The sequence below is a fragment of the Echinops telfairi genome, unplaced genomic scaffold (genome assembly GCF_000313985.2).
Source record: "Echinops telfairi isolate 266 unplaced genomic scaffold, ASM31398v2 ScPeMD7_2291;HRSCAF=2852, whole genome shotgun sequence".
Lineage (NCBI taxonomy): Eukaryota > Metazoa > Chordata > Mammalia > Afrosoricida > Tenrecidae > Echinops > Echinops telfairi.
The window spans coordinates 4,928,571-4,941,070 of NW_022106189.1; the positions used below are offsets into that span (position 1 = coordinate 4,928,571).

Here is a 12,500-nt window from a genome sequence, read left to right on the forward strand (position 1 = left end):
AAGATGGGAGAGTGTGAGGGGGTTGACGGAGCAAATAACGTATGAGAGGGAGCACTAGAACTGATGGTGATTACACACTCATCTTAAAAGCAATTTAACCAAGAAAAAAAAGGTCAAAAAATGATTGGAGTAATGATTGTACAATTACTTTTGATATGATTGAACTATTGAGTTGTATTATATGTGGATTATGTGCCAATAAAACTGTATTAAAAAAAAGTTAGTTCTCTGAAACCCCAGGGGTAGTTTTCTACCCTATCCTATCCTAATGAGTCAGAATTGCCTCGATGGCAGAGCAGTAGGGATTTTTGTTGTTGTTGTTTTTATGACAGTCATGCTGCCTGCAAACCATTAGCTTAGTTTCAACAATATTGACATCTCCTTAATTCCTTTATGCAACTAAAGAAAAATTTTAATTACATTTGCCTCAATTTTACTTAAAAAAATCAGTGGAGAGCTAAAAAAAAGGGAAGTTCTGATACTAGTTGGAATAAGCATAGGCCTTAAATTTAATACAACTAATTCAAAAGTGGAAATTAATAAGCAGTTCCACACAAAAAACAATTCTTTAATTTCAGCTGGATGTTTACTGGTCAATTATATGCACAATTGGCATAAAATTAAGTGTGTATAAAGTAATTCAAATATAAGCAAAGATGTCTAAAAATTAAAGCACTATTACACATATTTTAAAGATATCTGATATTCTCAATATCTTATTATCTTATAAACATGGTTCTAACTAAAACCTGACATGTAATTTTCCCATATATTTTCCTTCACTTTATGCACTACATGTTTGAAATTAGTTTAGACAATATTATACTTCAATAATTCAAAAGGCCACCCCCCTCTAAGCTAATCCTATCACTGGAAGAATAACAACAAAAGCAGCCCCCACCCTCTCAATATTTTGAAATCTTGGGTGGAGTCCAGTTCTCGAAAAAAGCTCAAAGCTAACTTTTCTAAAACCTCCACTTATCATGATGAGCCTGAAGCCTTGTTATTTAAAATGCTTTTGAAAAAGAGAGACTACTTTAGAATATAAAAGACACTAAAAAGACTCTTTCAAAAGATTTGCAACACTCATGAAATATTTTGGCGACAAAATTCTAGTCCCAGCTCAATTAAGTCCTTATAAACAACAAACTTTCAAATTCTGAAAAATGGAAAAAGTCTGCACCCACCCCCTATAAATGGTTATAAAATAAGTTCAAAATACTTAAAATGCTCATGAACCCCATCCCCAAGTACCCAAGAATCACTTAGTATAAGTAGTAGAATTTTCTCATATATACTTGACTGTCTGTCTATACATACAGTTCATCAGTATAATGCAGGGATGCGTTCCCAGTCCTACTATGCTTTAAATTGAACACTTAAAATACTCACTGAAATTCTAGTTTTTTTGTTGTTGTTTTAAAGTTTGGGTATAATTGAAGTCGTAACATGTGTAATAGAAGTCGTAACATACGACTGTGGGAACCGATCAATGATCTACCTATAACCCCCTCCCAAGGGGATGGACAACAGAAAAGCGGGTAAAGGGAGACAGCGGTCAGTGTTAAGACATGAAAAATAATAATTTAAAAATTATCCAAGGGTTTATGAGGGAAGCAGGGAGGAAAAGAGGGAGGGAAAAACAAGGAGCTGATACAAGGGCTCAAGTAGAAAGAAAATGTTTTGAGAATGATGACGACAACAAATGTACAAATGTGCTTGACACAATGGATGGATGCATGGATTGTGATAAGAGTTGTACGAGCCCCAATAAAATGATTTATAAAAAATAAAATAACACACAACTGTGTACTTTATAGCCAGAAACGCTTACTTTGGGACCTGTCTCCTGCTTCCCGCAACCCTTACTTACAAATGAAATGACGTGCAGCATGTTGGTGGGTGAGTATGAGTGTGAGTTCATTTTTCTGAGGAGAAAGTTCATACCTTTCATCAGATTGTGAAATGCTTACATCACCAAGTTAAGTTTTCCTGGCACAGGCTAAAACATAGAAGGACTTTATATAAATTACTTGGTATGCAAACAAGAGGGCTTCAAAAAGCTCATGGAAAATGAAACTTAAAAACCATGGAAAATATCCATGAACTTGTTGAAGTCCTCTCATATACTTTTTTAATTTAACCAAGATATTTAAAAATAATAAAAAATATAAATAAAAAAGCATAAATCCACTACTTGAACAAAAAAATAAAATAAAATGACTAATAAGCTGGTTAATGGTAATTTTTTGAAAATAAGCTGCTAAATGATTTTCTAGCCAAAATATACAGCATATGCCAATTAAGATATTGTGATAGCCATAAAGGTCAGTGGGCAGACCTAACATGTATGTTTGGGTTTTTTTTTTACCCCCTTTTCTTATTTGTTTTTCTTTTCATTCAATCTTTTGTTTCCTTTTTGCTTTGTCTCTGTCATTGTTGCTTTGCCTACCTGTATACGACAGACATGTGAAGCAAGCCGAGGAGAAAGCAATGGGACCGCCAGTTCTGGAGGGACTTGAGAAGATTAGGAGGCGGAAAAAACAGTGGTGAGCAAACAGTGCCGTAGACAGAGGAACAAGTAGGAAATTAAAAGCAACAACGAGGAGGATGCAGAGATCCCAGTGGTGTTGGAGCAATAGCAACCTAGCTGAGAGGAGTAACTAAGAGGCAGAGAAAAGAGCAAACATGATGGTGGGGCAGGAGGAAGGTCAAGGGAAACAGGAAAGATCTAGGAAGCAAAGCTAAGGAGAGAGGTATAAACATAGGTGTAAACCTATGTAAATATATCACTTCAGAAAAGTAGAGGTATTGGCCTGTGTACATATATTTATATGGCAATACACTGAGGAAGTAGATGGACTTTGGGCCTCTGCTCAAGCCTTCCCTCAATGCAAGAACACTTTGTTCTAATAACCTGGCATTCTGTGATGCTCATTCTCCCAACAAGATCGCTTAAGACAAAACAGGTGCATAGATAAATGTGGTGAAGAAAGCTGATGGTGCCCAGCTATCAAAAGATATACCATCTGGGGTCTTAAAGACTTGAAGTTAAACAAGCAGCCATCTAGCAGAGAAGCAACAAGCCCACATGGAAGAAGAACACCAGCCTGTGCGATCATGAAGTGTCGACAGAATCAAGTAACAGGCACCAGAAGACCCAAAACAAAAACAAAAAACATATTGTTGATAACGAGGGGGGGTTGGAGCAGAGACCCAAAGGCCATCTGTAGAGAATAGGACATCCACTGACGGAAGGGTCACAAGGAAGGGATGAATCAACCAGGGCGAGTAAAACCACTCGAAATATGAGAAAATGAATTATATGCTACCACTACCCTTTTACCTCACACAATGGCAGCAGCCAGAGACATGGCATGAAACAGCACATTAAAATACACACAAACTCACCTCAGGTGCTCCTGGCATGGGCACACGGTTCTCCTGACAGTTTTCTTCTTGATGCTCCTCTTCCAAAATATTCTCACTATTGTCGCTGCAAGTGGCTTCTTCACAGCTGAGGCCCCTCAGCAGTCCCCTCCTCTCCTCCAGTTCCGCAGCACTGCTTTCACTGGTGTCACTGCAAACACTGTTCTCTCTGCTTCGAGACTTCAGAATTGATTTACGAGGAAAGTATTCGCCATTCACAATATCAACAAAGACTCTGTAATAATAAAACAACAGCAAAGAACGCTCATTAGAAAAGTGAGGATAAATTTATAATACCTTATATCTTCTCTAGAAAGTAATCTGAACTGATCATTCAAACCTTTAACTTTTTCATTCATAATTTTCCAGCCACAGAAAAAAACTTATTCTGAAAGATATGATTTGTTTTACGTATAAGGCACAAGACTTTATTTAGAATGCTCTGAATGACACTTGAATCGCCAACACTCTCATACAGATTTAGCACTGTAAGACATTAAGAAAGTTTGCCTATTTCACAAACATGAATCATGAAAACCATAGGTAGCTTTCACCCAACAACAACAAAAAGCTGAAATGATCAAAGTCTGCTCTGTAAAAAAATAAAACCACTTCAGCACGTAAGAGCTGTGGCAGAAAAGTACTGTCCCAGACTACAAGGAGCACCAGCAACCATTTCCGTAGTTAAGACATTAAGACACAAGATTTCCTGACAAGCTCAACCAAGAATGTTTAAAAGTATTAGCAAAAGGGGTAAAAATGTGAGAAAGCCAGTCCACCTGCTTTGGACCAGCAAGCTGTGGTGACTTAACAGCTCCTGGGAAGCCTTTACTTGAAAACCAAGCTAGCCCCATCAGAAGACCTCACTTCACAAGGAAAGCCTGTGTGCACCCTGCCTGCCTGCCCATAAATATGCAGATGGGGAGAGTGGGGCAGGCACTCACCGGTAAATGTCAGCAGGTGTCCGGATAGATGGCAGCTCGTGGGCAGAGTGACCACTGCCAGAACTGTTCTTCCGTTTACGTTTGGCTTCTTCCTTCTTTTCACTGAATTTTAACGTGGTATTTTTTCCAGTATTTATTCGAACCTAAACAGTTCAATAGCAAAAATTAGGAACCTGTTAAAAAATCATATCAAGGCCAAAACTAAAACGAATAGATTTTATAATTAAAGAAATAACAGTAGGAGAGGCAGTTAAAAAATTTGACACTGAAATGACATGCATTATCAGATAAGGGAAGAAGTCGCTATATTTGGAAAAAGGTCATAGATATACCACGCTTCCCAGCTCAAAATTGACTCTTCTTTAATCCTAAATGTTAGCCTTAAGTGATTTTATTATTTTACAGAAAGGAAAACTCATCACAACCAGAGGCGAGACTTGTTTTAAGCGTTAACATAGCCTCATTACTCTAAGTTATTGGCTTCAATCATGGATTTCAAAAAGGAAAAAAAAGGGGGTGGAATCAATGTAACCAAAAGAAATTCTCAGTGACAATATCAAATTTCCCATAAAGCAACATCAGATATTTAAACATTTGAAAAATTTTAAAGATCTCTAGTTTTCAGAATTAGAGGACTAAAAAAATCAAAACCAAGCCTGCTCAGGATTAAAGCTCTTCTTCCAGCATCTACACCACACTTTCAGTATTAGTAACTGTTCTTGCTCATAACACTCCTGCAAATATGATTTACTCTTCCTGTTTATCTAATTGAAAGTAAGAAGAAATCAAAAGCCTGGGGAAAGGATCATAAAACAAACTTTTCCTAAGTAATTATCTCGAACACTTTTTCCCCAAAGAATTCAGAAGATGCCGTATTTTAGTGTGAAATAGTTTTGTTTTTTAAGTATAAGAGTATTTCACTTCATAACTTCCTATTAGAGCAAGGACAATGTAGGAAATCGCAAGCATGTCTTAAATATGTTTCATTAAATAGAGTTCAGAGACCCTGGAGTCTGATCTAGGCAATATCCTGCAGGAGAAGCACTAAACCCAGACAAAGGATTCCTGGTACTGTTACTATCCAGCTCTATGGGCTTCTGAGCCCCAAGTTGCCCTGGGAATGAAGACTTAGAAAGATAGTTTCCCTTAAGCTCCTTGGAGTATATGGAAGAGAGAAGGGGCAGAGGGAATGGGCTTACAGCAGCCCACTTTCCTTTAACCAGAGGCAATCTGCTGTATTATAAATACTGGGGTTCTACAGTGAGTTTGGAGTAAATCAAAGCCTTGTGATACTAAAGCAAAGCTTGAAAACCTTATGTAAGAAAATCTCTAGTCAGTCCTAAAATCTGCAATGCCAGAACTCTCAAGCTATAATTATCCTCAGTTATCTATATTTAATTGGTCAGAAAAAATAAGTAAATTTAACTTCCAATTGTTTTCCTGTTTGCTCATGTGGCTTCTATTAATTTTATGCCCAGGTAGAAAACCACCACCTAGTCTAATTAAAAAATTAATGCAGTGACTTTCAACTTCCTAAACACACCAAAGTAACAAGATTACCTGCAGGATTAAGGATACTGTCTGGATAACAAACAAAAGGAGTTACAGTTGTTGCAAGGATGTTATTTTGAGGACTAAGTGCACCTGACCAAAGCCGTTAGATTTTCAAGAGTCTCATATGCACGTGAAAGTTAGACAATGAATAAGGACGACCAAAGTGGAACCAATGCGTTTGAATTGTGGTGCTAGAGAATATTGAAAGGACCATGGCCCGCTAAATGGATAAATAAATCTGTCTTGGAAGAAGTGGCTAGATTTTGTCTTACATACTTTGGACGTGTTGTCAGGAGAGCAGAGTCCCTGCTTGGTAAATTGGAGGGGCAACAAAACCGATGAAGGCCCTTAACGAAATGAACTGACACAATGACTGCAACAATGAGCTCAAGCGTAAGAACGGTTGTGAGGATGGCACAGGACAGGGAAATGTTTCGTTCTGCTGTGCCCATGACACCAACCTGATGGCACCTAACAAAAACAGTTGTTGCCACCCAAATCTGATCCCTGCCAGAGCCCATACACTCAATTCTATTGTGGCTTCAGAAAAGAATGAGCCAAAGCTAATTAGCTAACTAGACTCTCCCACCACTTGTAAATATACTGGAAAGAGACGAGGCTTTCTACCCCTCCAAAGAGCTGTAGTTCAGGAAACCCTCTTCTATAGGTCACGATAAGTCAGAATTGACGCAACAGCAGTTATCTTGGAGTGGTTTTGTTGTTTTTTAAGTTTTTTAAAGATAAATTGGTCAGAATAAGAAGAGGTGGTTTTGCTGTTTGATACCATTTATAATGATAATCACTGCTAGTAATATTCTCTTAAAGACTATCACAAATGATTTATCATGTTCAAGTCGTATGCAAAATAATAAAATCAATTTAAAATATACAAACCCTCTTAGGTTCAATAGTATGAGAAAAATATATAGTTGGTACAGAATTATCTCCAACTCCTAAAGCATCATGTTCATTTTCACCATCCTCCTCCTCCTCCTCCTCCTCCTCATTGCTGTGGTAAGAATCCGAACCATTCACTAAGTAATCCATTCGACTATCCACCTGACCGTTGAGAAGTTCTGAGTCATTGCGACAATTGCCGGACATGAGTGAGTCTGTGACTTGATGCTCTGCATCCAGATTGGTGGTTGGGTCCTCCTTTTCCTCTTCAGAAGATGTTGTATCTTCCCCATTGGCAATCACAGTGTTAGGTCTACGAGGGAAGAAAATTAACAAGAGCTTTTGTGCTTTGGCTAACTTCACAGAAACTAATTATGACACATGGGTATATACCATTTTCTTTAATATACCATTTTAAAAATGATATAGAAGTTTCTGTAGTAACAGATTTCAGTTAGCATGCTGCCAGTTCTAAATGGGTGCTAATGTATGTTTCAAACAGTTTGGTAAAGCTCCTCATGCCTGACCAGATTACAAATTTTACAAATTGTAAAAGAAAAGCCAGTTCAGTATTTTAGTGGTGTTGGCTGTACATTGAGTTGGCTCTGATTCATGTCAATCTTCTGTATGACAAAGTTCTCTTTTTAACAGATTCAAAGATAGAGCAATATTTGAGAGTGGTATTAAAATATTTCATTTAAATCATACTTAAAAACATAATATTTGAGGGAATATCAAAAACAAAAACAGAAAGCTAGGCAGAGCTGTCATAGTATGCTTTATTCCCACTATGTGAACACCCAGCACCTCGCTCTGAGTTGTAAACCCAGTGGCGTTGCCTAGGAAGGTTCTCGTTTGTCACAGTGAAATTTTTCATTGAAGCAATTTTGCTTAAATCTCTTTTATTGTGATGGCTGGTTTAAGAGAACAGTATGCAGCTGTGAAATTTTGTTTCCTGCTCGGGAAAAATGCCACAAACTGTTGTGATGTTGAACACAACTTACAAGAACAGTGCTATGGTAAAGTGACCAGACGTCCCGCTTTGGGCGACACATTCCCGATTTTTAACAATTTTTCCCACATCTCGCGGCATTTTTTAAAAGTCCCGATTTTTTTAAAGAATGCTCAACAAGCTAGGGTATATGGTTTTCGGCTGCCATGTGGCTATTTCACCAGCATCTGGGTTTTATCAATGGTGTCCCGCTTTTGTCCTGCTTTACCAATGTTAAAATCTGGTCACTGTATTAGTCTAGGTACTTTGGAGAAACAAATCCACAGCAACTCACGTATAAGAGAGTTTTATGCAAAGAAAATGTGCATCACGAAAACATCCCAACCCAATGCTGCCCAAGCCCACAAGTCCAACATTAACCCAATACCAGTCCACAAAGTCCTCCACCTCACAAAACAGAGGCAATGATGCCGACTGCAGGAGGAAAGCTGAGTCTGTGAACGTGTAAGCATCTCAGCACTGGCAGGGGTCTCCACACGGCTGCTCCAGCACCCAGGGCTGCATCGGGATAGATCCATGCGGCTTCTCCTTGGGGATGTCTTGTAGGAAATCCATCTTGCAAGCTGAAGCAGGGAACTGCTAAGGCAGCTGCACCCGATGCAACCATCACAAAACAAGAGACCCGAGAACTAGAAAGGCGAGGCTTCACCACCCATTTATCCCTCCGCCTTTCAACCAGCACCACATGTGATTATCGGCCAGGCTGGCACAATTAACTAACTCAGTCACCTTATGCTATGGGAAAAACTCAAGTGTGTGAGTGGTTTCAAAAAAGTGAAATACTGGTCCATGACAACCCTCATTCTGGACATCTGTCAACTTCCTGAGCAGAGGAGACTGTCTACAAAGTCCATGCACTTATGCTTGAAGACGGATAATGGACCACCGACGAGCCGAGGAAGTTATCTGGACGATCTTGGGGCTCAGTTCAGCGAATTTAATGGGAAGACTTAGGAATGAGAGGGGTTGCTGCGAAATTTGTGCCTCAGGTTCTGAATGACCAGGGCAAAGCATCAAGTGGAAACATGCCATGCTTTGAAAGAACGGTTCCAAAGCGACCCAGACTTTTATCCCCAAGTTCATTACTGATGATGAGACAGGATGCTATTCTTATGACCCCCAAAGCAAACATCAATCAAGCCAGTGGAAGTCGCCATCATCACCTCGCCCACCAGAAGCTCGTCGAGTGAAATCAAAGATCAAGACGATGCTCATTTGTTTTAGTGATGTGAGCGGGACAGTGCATTGGGAGTTCATACCACCAGGTCAAACTGTGCTAACAGCGTGCGACAAAGGCGGCTGATTTGTGGCAGCAGGGGGGTCTACCTGCTCATGCAGTCATTTCAGTGCACCAATTTTTGGCAAAAACAGCAAGCCTCTCTTGCCCCACGCACCTTACTCACCTGACCTCGCTCCGTTTGACATGAAAGGGCAATTTGATGATGTGGAAGAGGTGAAGAAAAACAACGAAGGAGGTGCTGCCAGCCATCCAAACAGATGAGTTTGAGAAATGTTTCCAAGAATGGAATCACAAATTTGACAAATGTATTAAGTGTAATGGAGAGTACTTTGAAGGTGATAAGGTTGTTTTGTAAAAAACATTTTAATGCATAGCTTTAGAAAAAAATTACGGGTTTTGTAGGGGAACCCCCTCATATAAGACACCCATAGTTATTATAATTAACTAGATAGATAATATGTCCTATTTTTTGTTAGGGAGATTTACAGTCTCAGAAAAGCAAACAGGAGCAATTCTACCCTGTCCTAGAGGGTTGCTATGAGTCAGAATCAATTCAATTGCCATGACTTTTAACTTGGATTATTTTATCAAAAATGTGGCTGACCCTGGGGATGCAGGCCACATGCCAGAGCAAACTGGGACCCTGGTTTTCAAGGTGCAGAATATACTTTAAAGGCGATACCAGAGGGATATGATTTGGAAACCCCACTGGATGAACTGGGCTCTACCTCAAAAACACCTGTAGCCCGCAGACTTAAGGCTGAAAATACACGGTATATATGGAGCAGATGACAGCTATACCAAGAGTATTAAACTGATGACAGGCAGACTACTTCAATGACCTATTTACTTTATTAATATATGTATTATTCTGGCAGACCCATGTCTGACATTGTCAGTGAATATTGTTAAGTTTTGCCTGTCTACCAACTCCCATTGTTTGTGTAAACAGTATCAAGTCATCTAAGGCGTTAATCAGTACATGTCAATAATCCATGTATTGCAATTTTCAGCCAGTTTTCTCAAATGTTTTAAATACATTACCATGAGCTAAATCAATGACACTATAAACAGAAGGGCCTTATGGTCCAGGGAGATGACTAATAATGTTCTCTAACATAAACTAGCAAAGATGTCTCTAAGGTGAACCAGAGGCATATATAAAGTGCAGATCTAGGAATAGATTTGGGGCTCACACTTAATCACAGTTCCAATCTAAAAATCAGTTCTGACGACATGGCCCGATTGATACTCTCCTAAAAGAAACACAGAATATAGGGGCTACAGCTCAGTGTGGTAATGAAACTAGATAGGACCTGCTATAAGAAAGAATAGTGTCTGGGTCTTAAGGGTTTGTTTTCAAACAAACAGCCATCTAAATGAGACAGCAACTAAACCCACATGGAAGAAGCACACCAGCCTGTGTGATACAGGGATTGTAAATAATATAATCCAAATCTGAAAAAGGGAACAATATCAGAGCTTAAACTGTGAAGTTGACTTGCAGAAAGCTATGGATTGCAGTGGAAGCCCAAAATACATCTGCAGGAGCTACACACAGAATAATCCTCCAGTGATTTCCTTCTGACCATAATCGAGTGATGGGTGTAGCCTGGTTAGCTGAGTAGTATCGACATAATTATAGTAGATTAAAATGAAAAATCTGATTTGAATGGCTAAAATCTTAACATTTGATCTCCTTTTGACACAATTTTAAATTGCTCTGGTTTTTAATATTTTGTTTTCTTTCAAAGAAAGTTTTCTTTCAAACTGGGTCTAATCTCTGTTGTATTTTATTCTTGTTGATAACCTTCTTGACTCTGTTACATATTTTTCTGTTTTTCATTATATAAAACCCAGGATGAGTAAATCTATAGAGACACAACCAAATTAAAAGTTCCTGTAGAGTACAGAGGGATGTTGGGGGGTAAATGGGAGCTAATAACAAGGAGTACAAGACAGAAGAAAATGTTTTAAAACCAAAGTGTGGTACCAACTGTAAAACACTTCTTGAGATCACTGAATTATTAAGCTGTATGGTGTCTGAATCATGTGTTAATAAAATGGTGTTTTTTAAAAAAAATCTCAAACTCTAAAAAAAAATTAAGTAACTAATTAATTGTGGCTGAAATATTGTAATTTTTTTTAAATGTGGATTTTGAATTTTTTAACCATTTATGTACATGAACATGTATAGCTATGTGCACCACAGAACATAGGGAATCGATTTTGGTTGCCAAAATAAATTCTATTTTAATGGCAATATATTTTTATTAATTAATACATTATATTAAATACAGTTGGTATTTAACATATCTATATTTTAAAATAATATGCTATCTTTTTTGGTATAATCCTTCATAACCTTTCATTATATAATGAGGGAGAAAAATGAGAAAATATAAGTTCTAAAAAAGCAATTCTCTTTGAAAAATCATTTGCCATGACCTACCGATGAAGTTCACCCAGCAATTCTTCTTGTCTCTCTAATTCTTCAAGCCGAGCCCAGAGTTCCTGATCAGCAAGCATATCCTTGGATGTTACATCATTTGAAAAATTTGCTTCAAATATATCTGAACTCTTTGGCTTGGAGTGAGGTGTATGAGCAATTCGTTGTTTTACTGTGAGGAAGAATGGCATGTTTGCTATTACCAACTTTAAAGAAAGGCACAAACCTAGACAGTGAGATTTTTTTTAAAGGAGGGGCGTTTGAAGTAGAGGAGGTATAATGTTTAAGCAAAACCAGGGGCCTCCAATGATGGCTATCTCTTAGAAACTTGCTCCCCCAAAGTGAGGTCCGTGGACCAGCACCACTGGCATCCCTTGGAGCATTTTCACAGTATATGCTCTCAGGCCTCCCCAGACCTGCTGAGTCAGAATGCGTACTTTATAGCAAGAGTTATAGGGGATGCACGAGTACATTAAAGATTGTGAAGTATTACTCTAAAACTTCACAAATGCCCAAGTAGAAACAGCCACAATGCATATTTCAACACAAGTAATACCCATTTTACATCCTTACTCGAGAGATTTTACTTACTGAAGTAACAAGCCAAAGCCTTGTTATAGGATACTTTTACCTCAAAGGCATAGCCAGACGTGAATACCTTGAAGCAGACTATAAAGAGGCAATCCCTAGGAAGTTCCACTACAAGTTTGTCTATAAGCATCTCTACTTATCAAAGTGCTTTGTTTTCCTTGTACCTCTCATGAGAGGGCAGGAGCTGGATCATTTAGACCTGCATTCAAACCTCTCTGCTGTCCATTTCTTCAAAAGCAGACTTGTTTCTTCTTTAATAAAGCAAATGAAAGCTTTGAAGGAAGACTGGAGAAAGTCTAAACAGCTGACTATTCTGAGGTATGGTACTGCTAGTCCATTGTTGTTTTCAAATGTATAGCACTGTTTACTCAATCTGAAAGCAGT

General features: G+C 38.4%; 1 protein-coding gene across 2 annotated transcripts in view; it reads right to left on the reverse strand.

Annotated features, from left to right (window-relative positions):
* The window catches only part of URI1 (URI1 prefoldin like chaperone), a 32,135-nt gene that overhangs the window by 2,690 nt on the left and 16,945 nt on the right, over positions 1 to 12,500 (reverse strand). Inside the window, exons 5-8 of one of the 2 annotated variants that reach the window (XM_045293650.1) lie at positions 11,529 to 11,697; positions 6,987 to 7,137; positions 4,374 to 4,516; positions 3,412 to 3,664 (exon numbers count right to left, since the gene is read on the reverse strand). In XM_045293650.1, the coding sequence (XP_045149585.1) occupies positions 3,412 to 3,664; positions 4,374 to 4,516; positions 6,987 to 7,137; positions 11,529 to 11,697 (716 nt within the window). Of the gene's footprint in view, positions 1 to 3,411; positions 3,665 to 4,373; positions 4,517 to 6,821; positions 7,138 to 11,528; positions 11,698 to 12,500 lie in introns of both variants that reach the window. The other variant, XM_004704905.2, reaches the window with a different exon arrangement.